Here is a 20,394-nt window from a genome sequence, read left to right on the forward strand (position 1 = left end):
AGGATACAGCACACTTAATATCAGCAACTGTTTCTGGTACCGTCACTGAATGCCTATATTATAGAGGGATCGGCTGTAATTTTCTCCCTTGAGTACCATATTCAATCGCAAGATGTAGACACTTCTGATTTACCAACGTAGAAAATTCAGTTCATTTGTCTATGCCCTCATAAAACGAAAGTCAAATGCTTTCACTTTCTCTGCAATTGATATCAGTGGAGTACCCTGAGAGGGAGGAGATTTGATGCTGAAAATGCCAGGGAAACAAAAGACAGGATTCGAAGGTTTTGTCTCAGGAAATAAGAATAAAACATAAAACGTATTATTAAAAACTACTGATGAAACATTAGCGCTATTCATATAACGAAACCATTACAAATCGGCTGGGGGGCTTGTAGGTATGAAATATACTGGAATAAAAGGTATATAGGGGAAGGATCCCTAGCCCCGGACGGCACTCAGCCGCGGACACCACATAGTTCTGCCTATTCGCGACAGATGGCAGAAACTGTCTGTTATCAGTAGTAGCGACTAACAGCGTACACTTCATAGTAAGAAGCATGTGGCTTTCACTCCGAGTGGAGCGTTGCAATAAGTAGGAGTGTGCTTTTTTGCCGAAAGTGGAAAATTTGTTGTGGCGGGAAACGAATTGTCATTGTTCGTAGTGAACTTACTGGTAAGTAATTTACGTTATCATTATGGTAAATAGTAAGGTAGGGATGTGTTGTGTGTTGATGTATGCTGCCAAGGTGAAATTTATTCCTATGGAAACAGTTAGTAGCATTGTTTGTGGGTACATACGTCGCCCCTAGCCCCGGACACACGTTTGGCACCTAGCCCCGGACAGCACTGAATGTTCTTAGAATGGCATTATAGTGTCCTATATAGGCCTAATTGTTATTGTTTATATAAAACCAAATGAGCATACGAAGAAATCGTAAAATAGTTTTAAATTATTTGCAGGTACGATGCCACGAACTACAAACAGAGGTGCCTGGGGCGAGGAGGCTATGAAGAAAGCGCTTGATGAGATAATGAGTGGAAAATTAGGAATCAGAGAAGCAGCTGTTAGGTTCGGTATTCCCAGAAGTTCACTGCATGATAGGGTTACATTGGTACGAAGTGGATCAGAAGTCTTCAACCCAAGTTGGGACGTTTTCAACAGACATTCGAGGGGATTGAAGATCAACTTGTTCGATATGTGGTAGAGCTGGAGAATCGTTTGATGCCTTTAACAAGAAAATAATTTCTTAGGCTTGCATATGACCTAGCGGTGGAACTCAAAATTGAGCACAGATTTAACAAAGATCAGATGACTGCAGGAAAGCATTTCTACAGGAATTTCATGAAACGACACCCACAACTTGCATTAAGAGTCCCACAATCCACGAGTCTGATGCGTTGTGTGGGCTTTAATAAACCACAGGTTGATCTATTTTATCAGAAGTTGGAAGGCCTAATGACACAACACAATTGTCCTGCATCTCGCATCTACAATGCGGATGAAACTGGGGTCTCCTGTGTGCACACTAATCAAAAGGTTTTGTCAAGCACAGGGAAACGGCAAGTGGGAAAGCTGACTACAGCAGAAAGGGGTAAGAATATTACCATCGTGTTTGCCATGAACCCTACGAGACACTTCATCCCTCCTGCGTTCGTATTCCCCCGCAAGAAAATGAATCCCAGATTAATGTTCGGAGCCCCTGAGGAAAGTGTTGGTTTTGCTCAAGAGAATGGATGGATGAATGGTGGTACATTCTTACTTTGGCTTAAGCATTTCACAAAGCACGTGCGGCCAACAAAGGATGATCCTGTCCTACTTATTGTAGTTGGCCATGGTAGTCACAAGGAACTGGAAGTCCTCTTGTTCGCCACAGAACATCACATACATATGCTCAGCATCCCTCCACACACGTCTCATAAGCTTCAGCCGCTGGACCGTACACTGATGAAACCATTCAAAGATGCGGTGTCTCAAGAAATGGCTCTCTGGATGAGAAAAAATGCAGGCCAGTGAATTATTGAAAGTGATATGGCAGGGATTGTGTCAGCTGCATTCACCAAGGTTGCTCGCCTTGATATTGCGAAGAATGGATATCTCTGCACTGGCATTTACCCATTCAATCCCAACATTTTTTCCGACCTAGATTTCTTGCCAAGTCAGATGACAAACATTGGAGAAACCGCTGAAATTAACACTACTGATGACCGTTTTGACCACCGTTTCCACCTCTGGTGTTCAGCCTGCAGGAGGACGGGATGTGAGGCAAGGCGAATCAACTAAGAATGTTTCGTCTATTCTTCAGAAACTTTCACCACTTCCAGATGCATCGATGCGAAGACTTGTTTCGAGAAAACGTAAATCCCAGAGAAGTGAAGTGCTTACTTCCATTCCATATAAAAGTCAACTTTTGGACAAACAAAACACGCGCAGGAAACAAAATACTGCGCTAAATTATAAGGGACGACGTTTAGATTACGAGGAGCGCACAAGTATGGAACAAGCAACTTCAGGCTGTAGGACCACGTCTTTAATCTGTGGAGAGGAATTCGAAGAAGATTGGATTCAGTGTGCCACCTGCAAGGGCTGGGCTCATGAGGCATGTGCAGAAATTGATCCCAGCAACCTCTACTACTATTGTGACGTATGTATTCAGACATGAGGATAGCAACAAACAAACAAACAAACAAACTGTCCGGGGCTACCTCCCCAGTTTCGTATTCGAGACATTACCTAACATCCAATTTCATGTGTGCTGTACCTCTCTGTTCATAGTTTCTGGGTGCACAAAGTAGTATAACTGTGTGGTACACTATTGTCCTTCACTATGTCGTTTATCATCTATTAAAATGTAATGGTTTTCCAGACCAGCTGTTTTTTTCATTAGTATCCGGGGCTTGGGACCCTTCCCCTACATATAGCCAGCACTTGTTTTCCAAACTTAAAATGTGATGTAATATATTAAGAGGACTTTCATCACATAGTTTTTTTCTTATGGGCTTGAGTCCACCTGGGTTCAGTCTCTGTGTTTTCAGCCTGTGTATAGGACTGGTGGCAACTCACCATCCTGAGAAAATTGGAGACCTACAAGTGAGTAGCGTAAGTTAGATTAGTTCTAATTTTGTTATCTTTTATTTTTTTAATTGGTGGGAAATCTCCTATAACAGCTGAAGATTCGATGTGCTGACCCCACGTCACCTCATTACTTGTTGAAGATCTCCACACCTCTGGATAGGGTTGTGGGAGGCAAACTGGCAGTCAGGAGATAGGCCAAGGCCCTTCCAGGGCTGTAGAGCAGTAGATCTCAACCTTTTTCAGTCGGGGACCCACCTTGAGGGATATTACACTTCATGGGATTCATAAGATAGGCACCAGCGGAATTACTTTGTAGGGGTGTGCACCCAGTTTGTATTCATATATTTGCTCTTTTACAACAACACGGACTGAATTTAAATTGTTAAAACAATAATTTAATGTAATAGGTTTTTAAGATACAGTTAACAAAGTTTCGAGCCCAACTTCCCGATCCACAAAATGTCCCCTCAGGATCCAGGAGTGGGTCGCACCCTATAGGTTGAGAAAAAGCATGCATTTGTAAACTTTCTCAAGGGACTCTTCTCATCCCTTCTTTAACTTTAAGGCAAAGGTTTGAGATAAAGAGGATTATTCCTCGTATACTTTGAAGGGTACAAAATTGCCATACATTCCCATGCACCCTAAAATTTTATCTCGTTCCCCATTCATCCATTCATTTCAAACATCTTACGAGTCCGGATGTAAATTATATTGTTAACATTAAATATACATGGAATGTAGAATAAAAGACTGAAATAAGTCTTAAAAATCCTAGATCAATTAATTTCCACTGTATTCAATGCTACCGTAATACTGTTAATGAAAGTCCATCAAATAAACCATTTACTACTCACTTGGTGACATGACATGTTCTATTTCTCGTGGAATTCTCAGAAACATTCCCGAAGAAAATAACAATTTCAGAGTAAATGCACTATACTTTACGATTTATTAATGATTTTGTAGAAAAGTAAAACATTATATTCTATTGCTAGTAACAAATGTAAGGAAAAATAAACAAACATATTTTATTCAGGTATACATATATTTATTGAATCACTAGTAATTAATATATTTTGCATAAGGTATGTTAATCTCTTCGAGGTCCTACAGACTTAAATTGAAAGAGCTTAATAGGCAAGTAAAAGTATAAAATGAAATTTTGTATCTTTTGTGCCTCAAGTCCTGTCGCCATATTTTCTCCAACCATATCTCAGCTGTACGAGAAAAATAAAAGATGAGAAATTGTTTTAGAAACATATAACTATGAAAGACAAAGCATTATGCATTTTATGTCACTCAAAAAATAAAAATTCCATGGTTCAAGAGTTGTTTGCGAGCTAAGGTCAAAGCTTGTCATCACAAAGAAAAGTTACTGAAAATGAATATGCATTAGATCACTAACTGTATTTGTTGAATAAAGTACAAGAGTAGTGTCAAATGTATAAGGGTCCATTCTACGATAGCTCCTCCAACTATTGGGGAAAATGTTATGGGCTTGTCAACATTCAATTGATTTATTTTTACTCAATTTTAACATTATTCTAAGTGTAACTAATTCATCCTTCTTACATACAATGTGTGGCAATGCAAATACAAATTTTTTTATAGATATTGCACTAAACTTCCTAACATATGAAGCAAAGTTTTACCACATTATTTTTAAAAAGTCACTTAACCTTACTGCCTAACCTAACAACTGGCTAACAATGCAATTGTTGTCATTGAATGAATCATGGAATCTACTCCCGGGAGTGTTATCAAGAAAAAAGTTAGGACACAACGTATTTCTGAAGAAGATACCAGGAAAGGAAATAATATAATCTGGTGTGAATTTACATTCACGGCTACTTCATACCTCAATCAGGGAGAAAGGTACTGATTATGAAATTCCAATATTCCAACATTAATTGGATGCTCATGTCTATAAGTACATATTGATAAATTTTTCTGATTACTATGAGAAGTCATACACATCCACAGAAATGGAAGTTTTAGCCATATTATATACAATAGATAAATTTAGTTCACTACTTAAAGGTAGACATTTTGTTGTGGTGACAGACCACAAAGCAATTACCTGGCTAGAAACTGCACATACTTGGAATGCACGCTTAACCCGATGGTTTGTGCAATTACAGCAGTATTCCTTTGATATACAGTACTGCAAGGGATCCGAGAATATTTTCGCAGATCTTCTTAGCAGAACTTTTCCTTTGCAGGATGATCTGATGTATCAAATTAACTCATTGGAGTTTAAAGATGTTTTAAAATCAATTACAGACATTAAGAGTTTAATTAAAGCACAAGAGAATGATGCAGAATTAATGAAAATAAGATAATATTTAGTACATCCCTCAATTGATACTGTTAATCCAAGAGGTAGGACTTGGAGTAAGCAGTATGTACTTAGGGATAATATATTGTGTGTCAAGGATTTTCATAACACACAAAAACTTAGGATTTGTATTCCTGTTTCTCTAGTTGGTTTGGTCTTGCACAAAATTTCATGACTTAGCAGGCCATTTTGGTACAAGTCGTACTCTTTCTCAAATATTTTGTCACTTTCAATGGAAGGGCATGAAAAAAGACCTACAACAATATGTCACAGATTGTGATGTTTGTGTTCGTACAAAACCAAACAGGCACCCCTCTAAACATTTAGCCAAAATACACTTAACTGATGAACCTGGTAAGATTTTATTTATTGATTTTGAAGGTCCTTTTACCATGGGTCCTAAACGTGAACGTTTCCTTGTCACTATATGCAGCTTCCATATACTTGATTGCTTATCCTATACCTAACAGCAATGCTGTTACTGTATTGAAAAATTATGTGAAATTTATTTTGTGCATCTCGGCATACCGGAAAAAATAATTTCTGATAATGGACCGCAATTTCGTTCACACATATTTAATACAAAGATGAAGGAGTATGGTATTAAACTTGTGTTTACTCCCCCATATCACCCTTCATCCAATGGTGGAGCGTTATCATGCTGAACTTAATCGTGTCATGAGGGTGTTGTGCATAGACAACTACTCACGATGGACACAGCATGTTAGCTTGGCTTTGCATTGGCTAAATAATGCTATTTCTTCACATACAGGATTTGCTCCTATAGAGTTGACACTAAACAAAGAGCCAAGTTTTAATTTGGGTGATGCATTTTGTTCTCAAGGTGACATCATACCTTGGAACAAAAAAACTAATCATGTCTCAAATTAAGAGCCACACTGGTAGAACAAAAAGGTTAGATAAATTGAACAAAAAGCAAGTGAATAAAATATCAATCTCACCTGGTGATCTTGTTTTTGTCAAATGTAGACAGACAGACATGGATGATAATCCTATAAGAAAATATTGTTTTCTGTTTGAGGGTCCTTACTTATGTATAAAAAAATTTGGTGGTTCTCGTATTTCAATTTTGTTTTGCATGAATGGTGATTCTATTGAAAATGTGGCCATTGAACATGTAAGGTTATGGAGGTGTTCACTTGGTAAGAGGAAATTCTGGTTGCAACATTTGCAGCTCACATGCTGATCTGGTGCAGAAATTTCTTGTCCAAAGTAGACAAGAACAAGTTGATGTTTCTTTAGCTGCTATATTTCACATAGATGTGGTAACTGCTTAACACATCAACTTATAAGGGTGGTTGGTTGGGATTATCTTCTAGACTGTTGGTCTAGGGAGGTATATTTGGCCACAGTACTACTGTTCATCTTGATGGACAAAAATACAATATAATATTTTGAAGTACAAGTTTGTGATTTATTTTATGCACAGTTCAGTTGCATGATCACTATATTTAAGTTTCTTATACTTAAATATAACTCCGCACGTTTGTGGGAAACTTGGCATTATTATGCACAACAAAAGCAAATTTTAAAACACTTTAAAAGTTCATCTATGTAACAAACTTGAATAGCTGGTGAAAGATGTTACCCAAGATGTTAGTTAAACAGTGGTAGTGTACCAAGAATGTAAGTGCATTTAAAATGTTTATATACGAGAATTATTTTATTTGCTATTAGGTAATTGTTAAATCAATAATTCCTCAAGATGAATTGTTTCCTCGTATATTTTATGAAGTTGACATGTAGCTCGTCACTCATATTTCCATGCCACAGTTGCATGAAAGCATTGTGAAGTGTTCACGTAAAGGCAATAGTGAGTCCTATTGTGACACTTAATGTAGAAATATTTATTACATGAATATATATATATATATATATATATATATATATATATATATATTTCTTTTTATGATGCACATGTATCTTTGGTGCTTTATCAAGTTTGGATTCTTCCAATAGTAATCGTGTAGTGCTGATAGGTTAGGTATTTATGATTTCAAATACACTTATCAAGCTAAGCCACACGATGATGCTGCTATATATGATGATTGAAGGTTGACTATTTCCACATCTTAGGGGTATAAATTTATGAAGGAAAGATACATATTAAGACCAGTTATACTAGTTTTTTCAGGGAATGTAATGTTCCATTTATGTTATAATATAAATGTACTTAATTACATAAGTGATTACTCTGAGCCACGTGTCTTATATTGATAATGATCATAAGTATCAAGTATCTTTTGAGATAACCATTCTTACCATGTTTTGGATTATAGCTATGTTAGATATATTTTTGATGACTTCTGAAATCACACATGACTACGTTAAAAAGGTTTTAGTCAATTAAGCCTCAGAGATTTGTTATTTTATCAATGCACTTGCTAGGATCGATAAAATATTTATACAGACTATGATGAAATTTTGTTGGTAAGGGGTATATTTTAGTTGTTTTATTTAAATGAGGAACAACGTTAATTTGTGACTTCCTATTACAACATATCAAAGGACTTTGACATGATCATATAATATCTTTGCACTTGAAGATATTATATGAGCTTTCACAAGGTATGGTCAGTGTGATGTCATTCTCTATAAGTGTGATCTATATTAAGAGTAGACACAGATTGATTAATTATTTGACAATTTCAGATAGTATTTTCTCAATTGCAAACTCAAAGCAATTCTGATAATCAAAAATTGATTCATGGTTGTAAATTCTTTTAAATATACACATGTATATGTTTGAGAGTGTTATACATTTGAGATTATATATCCAATATATATGTTCATACTTCATAAATGTATAATGTAATATTTTCTTCATCATTGCAAAACATGATAATGATTTCTTAACTGATAACATGTTGTTTATTTTGTTGGTTTGAAGAACAAAAAATACTGCTTCATTTCACAACCATACCCATGAGGGTTGGTTGGTTAAGTTCTTCTCTTAGACTGTTGCTTAAGGGAGGTACTGTGAGTCACAGTACTTTATGCATAATTTTTCGTTTGTCAGATGTCAATGTCAAAATTTTTTCACTTTTCGTGCTTCTTTCCTTGAGTCTGAAACTTTAGTTCAGGTATGAAGTATGCATCTGTAAAGTTTGCCTTAAGTTGATCTTTGTAATCCAACATTGGTCCTCATTCATATATCTTGATCCTTAGTTGTGATTAACGGTGAAAAAATTCAATATAACAAATATTCTTTGTTATGTGTATTTTGGAGTGCAAAAAATGTATAAGGTAATGTGATAGCATGTGCATAATAGATTTTAATGCTAAGATTTAGCTGTGGCTTAAAAACATTTACTAGAGCTCTAAGATTCCAAGAGTTGAATTGTAGGCTCAAATAGAAATAAACTTGACAAGAAGCAAAGCTTGATCCAAGCTTAAGTCAAGTAGTAGGTTCCTTTAAAATGCTAGAATGCATTATGGCTCCAAAATGTGTTCACAAAGGGCAGAATAGGAAATTTGTGCCATGACGCTGTGAGTTCAGGAACAACAGTTATTTATGATTTATAATTTTTGTGCGCACATCATAATTTATACATTTCTTGCATGAATTGATTTGTAATGTAAGAAATCTTATTTTCGGCACTCCGTAAATCTGAGGATGTTTGCTTTTGATGCAAGGACTTAGATTCTTGTCTTGTTAGCTGATGTTACTAGATAATTGGATGAATTCCAAATGAGAAACTTAGTTGGATCATAGGTAACTTACTCTACATGTAGAAAATTATAATTAATATATTTTTGGCTAAATAAAGATTAATATAGAAATTATGCTCTCAGATTAAGAATGAAGTTCTGAATGGTGCTTCATTGGTTGATAATAAATAAAAATGTTATGTAGCTACATTGTTTTATGTAAAAATGGTTCATATGGAACTTCACTAGATAATAATTGTTGGTATGTAGAACTTGATTTTTTTATTTGTTTTCCAACATTATTATGTACTAAAAACTCATTATGTGTAGTTGCACTGTATTGGTTCATGATGAACAAGTTCTTGTTGTATTGTTGGAAAACAAATATTCAGTTATACTCAGTTGATTATAATGCTAAACATGAAAACAGTTTGTAAATATAGAGGCATTATATTAATTATTATATGTTAAAAGTCTCAGTAGTGCTCAGATCTGTTGTTGTGGGTTCGTCCCTTGTTGAGCGCCAGTATGACAATAAAAATATTACATTGTCATAACAACATTTGAAAATGGTTAGGCTAAGTTCAAAGTTCCACATTTGTGCAATATTTATAATAATTTAATCATAACAGTTATTTTTGACTGGCAATATGAAAAACAAATATCTTCAATCATACCTGTTCTTTCAGACAAGAAAGATATGATACATTCAAATTTATAATTAAATTTATTGAAATTGTGTACATTTGCATTAGCATCAAGTTTTATATACAAAGGTCAACTCTTTAAAATTGTTCAATGTATAATATGATGTCATACTTGGTATTTTGTATCAACATTCAAAAAATGGTAATTGTAATCATTAGATAAGTATATTGTGATATACATAGTAAAATAGCTGTAACAGAGCAAATATGTACATTTACTACACAAACATTCAAGCTGTTAAGCACTTATGGACAAAAATATAAAACAAAAACAATTGAAGATAACACATACTAAAAAATCTGGCTTGAACTAGTTGCTCTAATACTAGTCGTCTGGGACTTTTGAGGAATTTCATGATGGGTGAAGGATAAGTAAAAATGTGTCTATTGGTGAAGGATTGATATTTGTATAAATCTTGATATTTTTAAAGATTATACTTTGCAAGTTAATCTTTAATAGTTTGTTTAAACTATATAGAGACATTTTGTTCATAACAGAAGCTTGAAAATCCTTTTATAATGGCATATCGCCTTTAAAAATGATTTGGAACTTGTGAAAAGTGCCAAGTTTAAAAATTGGAAGCAGGAAATTATTATCTACTTGCATCTGCATTATCAAGCTAGTAGATGAATAATGCATTTCCTCAAATGAATGTTTTGAGAAATAAGACAAAAGTGAGAGAAATATCTTCTGCATTTTGGATGTGAATTAACCATATGTGCCAAAATATTAAGAAAAAGACTTACTCTACCTCATAAGGAGATAATATAGAAATATTTTCTTCATATAAATAACATTTATATGTTATAAATGTTCTTTTAAACAAATGCATAATTGATGCTCTTGTAACTTTTGTTATCTCTAGTTTTTTATCAATATAATAATTATAAAAATATTTATTATTGTTTGAACATAAACAGTATTCATCAGCATACGGTGAGTCACATAATTATTCGGACAGATAAGATTTCTGAATATTTACTGACGTAGTCGTGATATAATACGATTATAAATGTTTAATATTTATTTAACAAACAAAACACAATATGAGCACACTGTTAATTATCTTCAATTATGTTTAATATAATATATTAGTAAAATATTTTCATTAAACAAAACAAACATTTTTTGTGGGTTAAACAAAATTATTCGGACACATGGAAGGAGAAACAGGAAAACACGCTTGAAAAGCAACGAACAGAAATGTCAGTATCTGGTAGGCATCCCTTTCATTTTTAACACCTCGGATAAACGATTTGGCATACTTTCTACCAATTTTCTGGTGTACACTGCCGATATGTTGCCCCATTCATGTTGAAGTCTCTCCTTGAGGTCTGCCTTCGAGGTTATAGGTGTTTTCCTCACTTCTTTTTCCAACTTACACCAGAGGTGCTCAATGACGTTCAAGTCTGGAGACTGCGGTGGAGGATGGAGCACTTTTGGACAGTTGTACAATAACCATTCTTGTACTACGCGGGAAGTGTGCTTCGGATCATTATCTTGATAAAACATAAAGTTACAAAGAATGCCCATCATTTCAGCACTAGTCTTTAGATTTGACTTCAGAATGTCAAGGTAGCGGTACCTGTCTATTGTCTGTTCGATGAAAGCCAATTTACCAACGCCTTGGGCCGACATGCAGCCCCAAACCATTACGTGACCACCCCCCGTGCGTCACTGTTGCTTGCAAATTTTTCCCTCGGAGCTCCTCATTTGCTTTACGCCACACTGTTACCCTCCCATCTGACTCACAAATATTGAATTTACTCTCGTCAGTGAAAATTACCCGATTCCACCATGTCTGATCCTTTCCTAAGTGTTCCTTTGCGAACACCAGTCTTTTTGTCCTGTTTGGCTTACTTACAAATGACTTTCTCCTGGCTACACGGCCATGATAGTTTGCCCTTCTGAGCACTCTTCATATAGTTTCAGATGACTATGCTTTCCACACTCCTCAGCTATCTCACCACACACCATTGGAGCACTCATCTTTGGATTTCTTAAATTTTCCTCACGATTACTGTCTCTTCTCTGGGGGAAAAAATTCTTGGTCTCCCTGTATGACCGTAGGACTCGGTCCTGTCTTCATCTTTAAATCGCTTAATAATATCTGCAACTGTACTTTTTTCATTTTCAACATTGAGGCAATTGCACGGTAAATTTTACCCTTAGCGTGGTGCCATATCACTAACTGACGTTGTTCAAATGAACTTTCCTTTCCTCTTCGCCCCATTTCTACATAGAAAATGTTCTTATTTATATCACAACTTTGTTAAACAAAACGCGATCGTAATTGCTATAGAAACATACAGGAAACCAGAGTTAAAATATATGAACAGAGTATACATACATCAATCAATCCGTAAATCGAAATTGTCACTGTATCGCAAACTTACGTTAACATTTACTATGTGTCCGAATAATTTTGTGGCACTATTTTTGCAACGGTAGGGATTCATCCTTCGTTATATTGTTGCTGATGTTCGTTTTTTAACTTTTTATCGTCCAATTTTGTGCTAAACATGACATTTTTTAAACGAAAATCAACTTCAACGCTGTACACAGATTTCATTCACATCCCGCTCTTAAACATTAGAAATTTACTGTGTGTCCGAATAATTATGTGACTTACTGTATGTAATTGAAATTTCCTTTTCAATATAGCACCATAGCTACCTATTGTGCTAATACTGAGTTTGAATTCTGATGCATAGTTAAAACGTTAAGATGGTGTTTTTATTTGTTTATTTAGATACTATTTTAATCATGCGCAGGCATTTATATATGTGAAGGCCCGAAGCTTACAACATCAAGACCCCTCCCCAATCCCCTCCACAGTTTCAGTTATAACTTTTCGCTAAGCTACATGAGGTGGTTAGTTATACGTATTTCTACATTTTTTCATCACATCCGAAGTATCTCCTTATTTTCTTTATGCAGTGCTTCTCCCAAGCAGTTTTCCCCAGTGAAGGCCCAGAGCTGCAGCCCTCAAGGTCACCCTAAATCCTGATCTCATCTTGACCACACCCTGCACAATTTTACACGTCCTAAGCCTACTAGCCGCTTCTAATCATAGAAGTATTCAATTGATGACAGTATTTTGTTTCAAGTTCTCTAGTAATTCTTTTTGCTTTTTAATGTCAAAGTTAAAACAGCTTTTTATGGGATGATGATATGCGAACATTTCTAGTACAGATAATATTCATGAGTAAAATATACATATAATAAACACCCGACTACACTTATTTATTGGAACATTCACATATCCCCAAGTGTACTTAGTGAATTTGATTGGGTGGGCGCAAGATTTTTTGGGTGTGCGCTAGCCCACCTGTGCGCACCCCTGTCGCCGTCCTTGGGATAGGGACAGATGGATGGCCTGTGTTGCTGTAGCCATGAACCTTCGGCTTTAAGGAGGCTAGAGAGTTAGCTTAGTAAAAGAAATAACTTTCTAAAAAAATCGAAATTAGAGTGAGACTTACCGGCACGGGAAACACTATGTTTCGAGACTCACATACGATACCTGAAAGTCTTACCAAAACCAAATGTATTTTACTAGTATAACCAGGGTTGGCATGTTTAAAACAAAAGTGTTTTAAATAACTTGTTTTAAATGTTTAAAATACATGGCATTGTTTTTTTTAACAAATGTTTAAAAAATTTAAAACAGTGTTTTAAACAATTTTTTCAGACTTGTTTAAAACATATTTTGATACTTGATGTTTGATAGTTTGTGGTTATTTATTTGTGTGTTTCGTAAGTATGCCTCTTCATTCAATACGTGTCATTCTGTTCACTGTGTATAGAAATCTGTTCAGTGGCTGAAAATGTATATTGAATTAACAAAGAAACATATCGTGATGAATACCCGTGGGTCACGTTTAAAACATCTGGCTATGTTTTTTTACAGGTGTTTAAAATATTTTTAAAATTGAATACTACATGGATGAAATTGTTTTGTACCTCACTTAACACACTGCAAAATGTGCACATTGTTGTTATTGTCAATATTTAGTTGCATTGACAATAAAATGTATTTTAAAAAAACAACAACAACAAAAAAAAAGTACAAAGTCCGATGATCTAATAGTAGCGGATGAACAACGTTCTCGGGGCGGCATAGGCGTGCGCATTGGGGAGCAAGGGGACGTCCCCAGATTTTTTTTCCAGCGAGGGGAAACAATGTATTAATGTATTTTTATCAGGCGGGTAAACGAGGCATATTACTCCGTAATAATGTTGCCCTCTCAGAAAACGCCACTTGAGTTCCTACATCTCTATTATAATAATGGATGTAAATTACTGTGACTCAAATCAACTCATACGTCTGAATTAATAGGTACTTTTATGTCAACATTCATTTTCCACAATCTTTCAAGTCGAATGCTAACAGTAACAAATTAATTTGCCTTCTGCTTGTGTTCGGTGTACAGCTATCGTTAGGGGTGGGCACGCGTCCTGCACCATAATGAGAAAATGCATTACGTATGTGAAATATATTTGGTGAATTAGACAGCATGTCTTCCTCCTTAATTCAAGATAGCAAAGCTTATGCTAGGGTGCCACCTATCTTCCCCATCTGCTAGAAATACACACACACACACACACACACACACACACACACACACACACACACACACACATATATATATATATATATATACATATATATATATACATATATATATACATACATACATATACATACATACATGTATAAAATAATTTGCCCACGCTACGAAGTCAGTGTTCCTACCTAGTAAGGCAAGGACGTTTCACTGTGTTTGTGTCACTTCATCCATTTCATCACTTTTTCATTCATCCATATTGTCCTACTTACCCGTAGAGTCACAAAAGCGACGTAAAATAACTAAAATAGAAATAGATTTTCGGGTGAGATAAAATACAACCATCTAAAAATAGTAATGTAATAATAGTAATAAAATAATAATAATGTCCTAGCACAATTGAGTATCATTTGGCATTTCACAGTTCAAACAGCACTTTTCATGGCTGAGTGGAGTTCCACTCTATTTCTCCCCTCCATGTTCAAGTAAGATGAACAGGAAACGTGTTTTTGAGCAGGCCGTTGGAGGTTCCATAGCAATAGTTTATTAAGGAATTCTCCCGAGAAATCAATAGGTCTGGTAACACTGACGTGAGCCGTGTTGAAGGCTCCTTCCCCCTGTCCTTTTCCCCACCCGTCAGCGCGGTGAGGTTCTGCGCAGGTTTCTTTCCTTGTGGTTCCACTATAACATTTATCAAAAATTACACTGATGAACTTCAAACTTTTTTTTGCTCCTTTGAACGAAAATAGGTGATTATTTATAATTCGACCCCGCTGAATCCAAATCTGAAAGTTGCAATGCTGTATCACCTATCGTTTTCCCTGGATTTACATTTTTTGCTTTTAATAAAAATTTAATTCCCTTTGTAATAATAAATCGAAATTTGCTCTAATGTGCTGTGCAGTAATTCACCGTGCGACTATACATTACACCGAATATATTAGTATGCGAAGGAGAGCAGACTATTAAGCAAATTTTAAAATTTAATTGCAAGTTCTCAGGTTTCCATAATGTTATTTTACTTACGTTGCAAGAATTAAAGAACGCAACTCAACTTCTTAATTTTTATTTTACTTTAAATCATTCGATACAAACTCATTTCCACCTTTTCAAACAATTTATTTATTTATTTATTTACATTTTACTTGGGATTACCGCTAAGCAGTTTTTCCCATATCTATATATGTACTGTACATGAACTTACATTTTTTAGTACATTATTATTAAAAGATACTATGAACAATTTTTTTTCTACTAAATAGTTAAGCCACATTTTCTAAAAAAAGATAACAATATATATCCAACTGTAAGGTTAGGTTCATAAATCAAAGATTCCAAACACTGAGGAAAATTAATTTCACAGTTTATAAGAGTTTTATAGAATGTATCTCTGTCTTGTGTGTATCTATTACACTCAAATATGATATGGTGTATATCTTCCTTGTTGCCACATGTACAGTTTGGGTTTTGTACAATCCGGATCTTTTGTAAATTACTTTTAGTAGTTGTATGTCCTGACCTAATACGATTTAGTAATACTATCACATTCCGTGAACCTTGAACTTTTGTAAACCAAGGTCTCATTCTATTGAAATTAGCTATCCTCTGATAAAAGCTGCCTGCATTTTGAAATTCACCTTTGCACCATTCCATCCAGTTTTCCTTCAACTTTTTCTTCACCCTCGGTAGAAGGTCTGTGTACCAGGTTTTCAGCTCCAGTACAGGTTGAATTACCCTAGCTTGTTTTGCATACAAATCTGCCATATCATTACCTAAATTTTGACAATGTGCTTTAATCCAGGTTAAATTAATTATCTTTCCCCTGCTCCTTAAATTTTGTAAAGTTTTTACACAGTTTATAATGTATGGGGAGCATTTAAATAATAAATCATAATTGGACTGAATTGAATATAATACACTTTTGGAATCCGTTAATATTAATATATTTTTTTCTTGCAATTTATATGTATAAATTAGTGCTTGGTAAATTGCATAAGCTTCAGATGTAAAAATGGAAAAATCTTCCGGTAAATGTATCATAATTGATTCCTTCTTCTGTACATCATAAACAGCACATCCTACATTTTGATTACTTTTTGAACCGTCTGTGTATATAAAGTAATAATCTTTCCATCTTTCCATGTAATCATATTTTGTATATTGTTCAGGAAAATAAATATCTCTATATTCACAAACGGGAAAATCTAGAGTATATATGGGCTTACTCCTTACTTTCAATAATTTTTGATGATCCTCATGGTACTCATTATATAATTGCACCCATCCTATATCTTCGCAGTTATTAATTTTGCCTGTATCATATAATTCAACCAAGTCGAATAGAATGTCGTTAAACGGATGATTAACTTCTGACATTGTTTTTAACAGATATTTAATAGACATTTCTATTTTCCTATAACTTAAGTTCCATTCGGATGCTTCCATGTATACAGCAACATTGGGAGTACTCTTCATCATTCCTAGACACTTTCGTAGAACTTTCCTCTGCATTACTTCCAAAGGTGGAAATACACGTTCCGAAACTGTATTAAAGACTATAATCCCGTATTCTATTGTTGGTTTGTAATAGTTTTTGTAAAAATTCATCATGGTACTAGGATGACTTCCCCATTTTGTTGTAGCCACAGAACGAAATACTTCTGCCTTTTTCACTAACATTTTTACATGAGGTTTCTATGTTAATTTAGTATCAAATATAACGCCTAAATATTTTACTGAATTTTCTATGGGAATGTGTAACTTTTTGTGTATTGATTCACATTTTTCGGAGCTCCTTTTTTACTAAATATAATCAACTTTGATTTTTCTGACGATATATTCATAGACCTATTCTCAAGAAACTTCTTTATCTCTATTATTTTCGCTTCCATGTTGGTGACTCCTTTATCTACTTGCTTGACACTCTCATATATACATAAATCATCTGCATATTGTATAAATCCAAATGACTTAGGACATATTCTTTGAACATCCATTAAATATATATTAAAAAGTAAAGGACTTAAAGGGCTTCCCTGTGGAAGTCCCCTTGTTATCCATCTAGGACCCTCAACTTTATTGTGAAAATAAAAATATAAACAACGATTTTTTAATAGATTCCAAATTATTTTTAGATGCATATAAGGTATTTTCAGATTTTGTAGAATGTTTAATAATTTATTTATATTTACATTACCATATGCCCCTTTAATATCTAAGAAAGCAGCAATAAGACTAATTTTCCTTTTCATTGTATCATAAATTTTTGATGATAACATTGCCAAGGCATCTGTACACCCCATACCCTTCCTAAATCCAACTTGAAGCCTTGAAAATAATCCTTGTCCCTCTATATGCCAACTTATTCTCTTTAGAATTAATTTTTCAAAAATTTTCCCCAGTACTGAAGACAAAGCTATCGGTCTATAAGATTCTCCTTTATGTGGACTTTTGCCAGGTTTCAATATTGGTAAAATCATTTGAGTGTACCAGGATTGCGGTACATTTCCTGAATTCATTATATAATTGTAGATGTTACAAAGATATATTATACCACATTCCGGTAAATTTTGAATCATCGAGTATGTTATTCCATCTTTTCCTGGAGTTGTGTCCTTGGCTCTAATTATTATGTCTCTTATTTCATCGATCATGATATTGGTGTATAATCCTTGTGAATGTCTAACTTTAGGACTGAAAGAGAAAATTTCATCAGGGACATCTGCAGGTTCGTGTTTATTATTACATGTTACCTTCATAATAAATTCATCTTTCCAGGTTTCTTTGAGTGGTATTAATCGAGGGGTATGTGGTTTGCGGATTGATTTAAATTTAGCCCACACGGTACTGATACTCTCTTTGTTATTTATGTTTTCACAATACTTTGCCCACGATTGTCTTTTTGCACTCATATAACATTTCTTGGCCTGCGCTGTTGCTTTCTTATAATTAATCCAAGTTTCCTGATTTGGTATTGTTTTATAAACTTTAGTAGCTTCAATTCTCTGTATTTTAGAATTTTGGCAATCTTTATTCCACCAGTGTACTATTGGATACTTTTTTACAACTTCCTCTTTGGCCCTTGTACATGATCTGTCCATAACAATATTAACAGAATCTACAAAATAATCATATGTACTCTTATCAATATTATTTAAATCTGAATTATTAAATAAAATTGTAAGTAATTTAGAATATTTATTCCAATCAGCTTCCTTAACTTTCCATTTTCTGAGCGGAATGGTGAAAGATCTCACTGAATTAGTATCAGTATAAAAGAAACATGGATAATGGTCATTGGTTCTTTGATCACTGTCTGTTTCCCACTGAAATTGACCATATATATCATCTGACATTAACGTTAAATCTATAGCTGTTGGCCGAGTACCTAATCTTCCTATATACGTAGCAGACCCGTCATTAATTATATTAAAGTTGTACAAATCCATACATTCTACTAACACTTTCCCCAACTTATCTTCATCCTGATCTCCCCATATTGTGTGATGGCAATTGAAATCCCCTGCTACAATAAAAGGCTTTTCTATGCATTGAAACATTTGCGATAATGTATTTGTCGTTAATTTCTGTGACTCTGCACCTGTAGGAATATATATAGATATAATACTAACTTTTTGATTCATAAAAGCAATTTTAATTCCTACGACTTCAATTTTGTATGTGTCGTATATAGACAATGTATAATCAAAAGATATAGGTTCAAATGGAATGCTTTCATGAATCATAATTGCAACTCCTTTACTATCATCTTTAATCTTTTCATAAATTATGTGATAATGATTTACTTTAAAATAATTTATGTTTAATGGGTTCACAGAGATTTCCGATAAACATAAAAGTTCAGGTCTATATTCATCTATTAATTTCACCAGATTCTGCTTTCTTGCTTTCAGTGATCTTACATTCCAGTGTACCCCCACGAATGTTTTCCATTATTTTTTCTTCCACACCCTAAGGTGTCTCTCCAAAAATTTCCAAATCCTCAATAATTTTCTGCACCTGGCCATTTATTTGTGAGCATTCTGTTAGTATTTCTTTTATGCTTAATAAGTCAGAATTTTTTGTTAATGTCGCCATAAGTTTCGCCATTATTGTAACAAATTATACATAAGATCCTTCTGAGATGTTATGTGAGGAAAGTACACGATCTTTTTCTGTTCTTCATTGTTGTAGATTCCGATGTTCACTTCCTCCATGCTTCTATTTGTACTATCCACATCTTCCTCATTATTCCTTGTCCTAATTACAGTTCCTGCAGACTTGCCATTTAATTGTTTTTGATTACTTTGTAATTTCTTTAGAGAACCTTTACTTGATTCTCCTTGAGAATTTCCATTAGAACTCTTTGTTTGTGAATAGGAATTTAGTCGGAAATTTTTTCCATATTTATTTTCAAATTTGGAATAGTCTCTATGATGTTCTGGAGGAACACTTTTCCATGAAACATTTTCCAAGTATGTATCTGATTTTCTTTCACCCCAATCACTTAAGGCTTCAAATCTGTTTTGTATTGTTATGCTATTTCCTACAACACCAGTCTTTCTTGTGTTAATTTCACTTACTTGACTTTTGTTTATATGGTTTTTTATTTGATCAGCATATGAGTTGCCTTGAACAACATAATTGCTTGGAACATTACCTGTTATTACTTTCTCTCTTGCTTCTTGCCGGGATAAATTATCATATGCCATAACTCTCATGATTTCTCTTTCCATTTCCCATTTTACACATGACTTATCAGTAGCAACATGTTCTCCTCCGCAATTTAAACACTTCGGAGTTTCATTACAATTTTCATGTTCCTCTCTTCCACATCTAGCACACTTAGATATATCCTTGCATATGGCTGCTGAATGTGCGAATCTGTAACATTTCTTACATTGCATCACATTTCTAATTTTAGGAGTAACATCGAAAATGTGACTAACCACTATAATCTGTTTAGGCATTTCTTGAGATCTAAACGTGATTGATATTAGCTTAGTAGGAACAAAATAATATGAACCATCATC

General features: G+C 34.4%; 1 protein-coding gene across 1 annotated transcript; it reads left to right on the forward strand.

The window, feature by feature from the left end:
* The first annotated feature begins 1,312 nt into the window (after positions 1-1,312).
* Positions 1,313-2,017, forward strand: LOC146000543 (uncharacterized). The gene has a single exon (XM_083138290.1). It carries the CDS (start codon positions 1,313-1,315, stop codon positions 2,015-2,017), a length of 705 nt encoding a protein of 234 aa, XP_082994416.1.
* The last annotated feature ends 18,377 nt before the right edge of the window (positions 2,018-20,394 follow it).

Source organism: Lepisma saccharinum, chromosome 16, assembly GCF_977018435.1.
Source record: "Lepisma saccharinum chromosome 16, izLepSacc3.1, whole genome shotgun sequence".
NCBI classification, from domain to species: domain Eukaryota; kingdom Metazoa; phylum Arthropoda; class Insecta; order Zygentoma; family Lepismatidae; genus Lepisma; species Lepisma saccharinum.

What these genes read in the sequence shown, in the direction of transcription:
- LOC146000543 (XM_083138290.1), top strand. Translation starts at nt 1,313, where the DNA reads ATGACTGCAGGAAAGCATTTCTACAGGAATTTCATGAAACGACACCCA.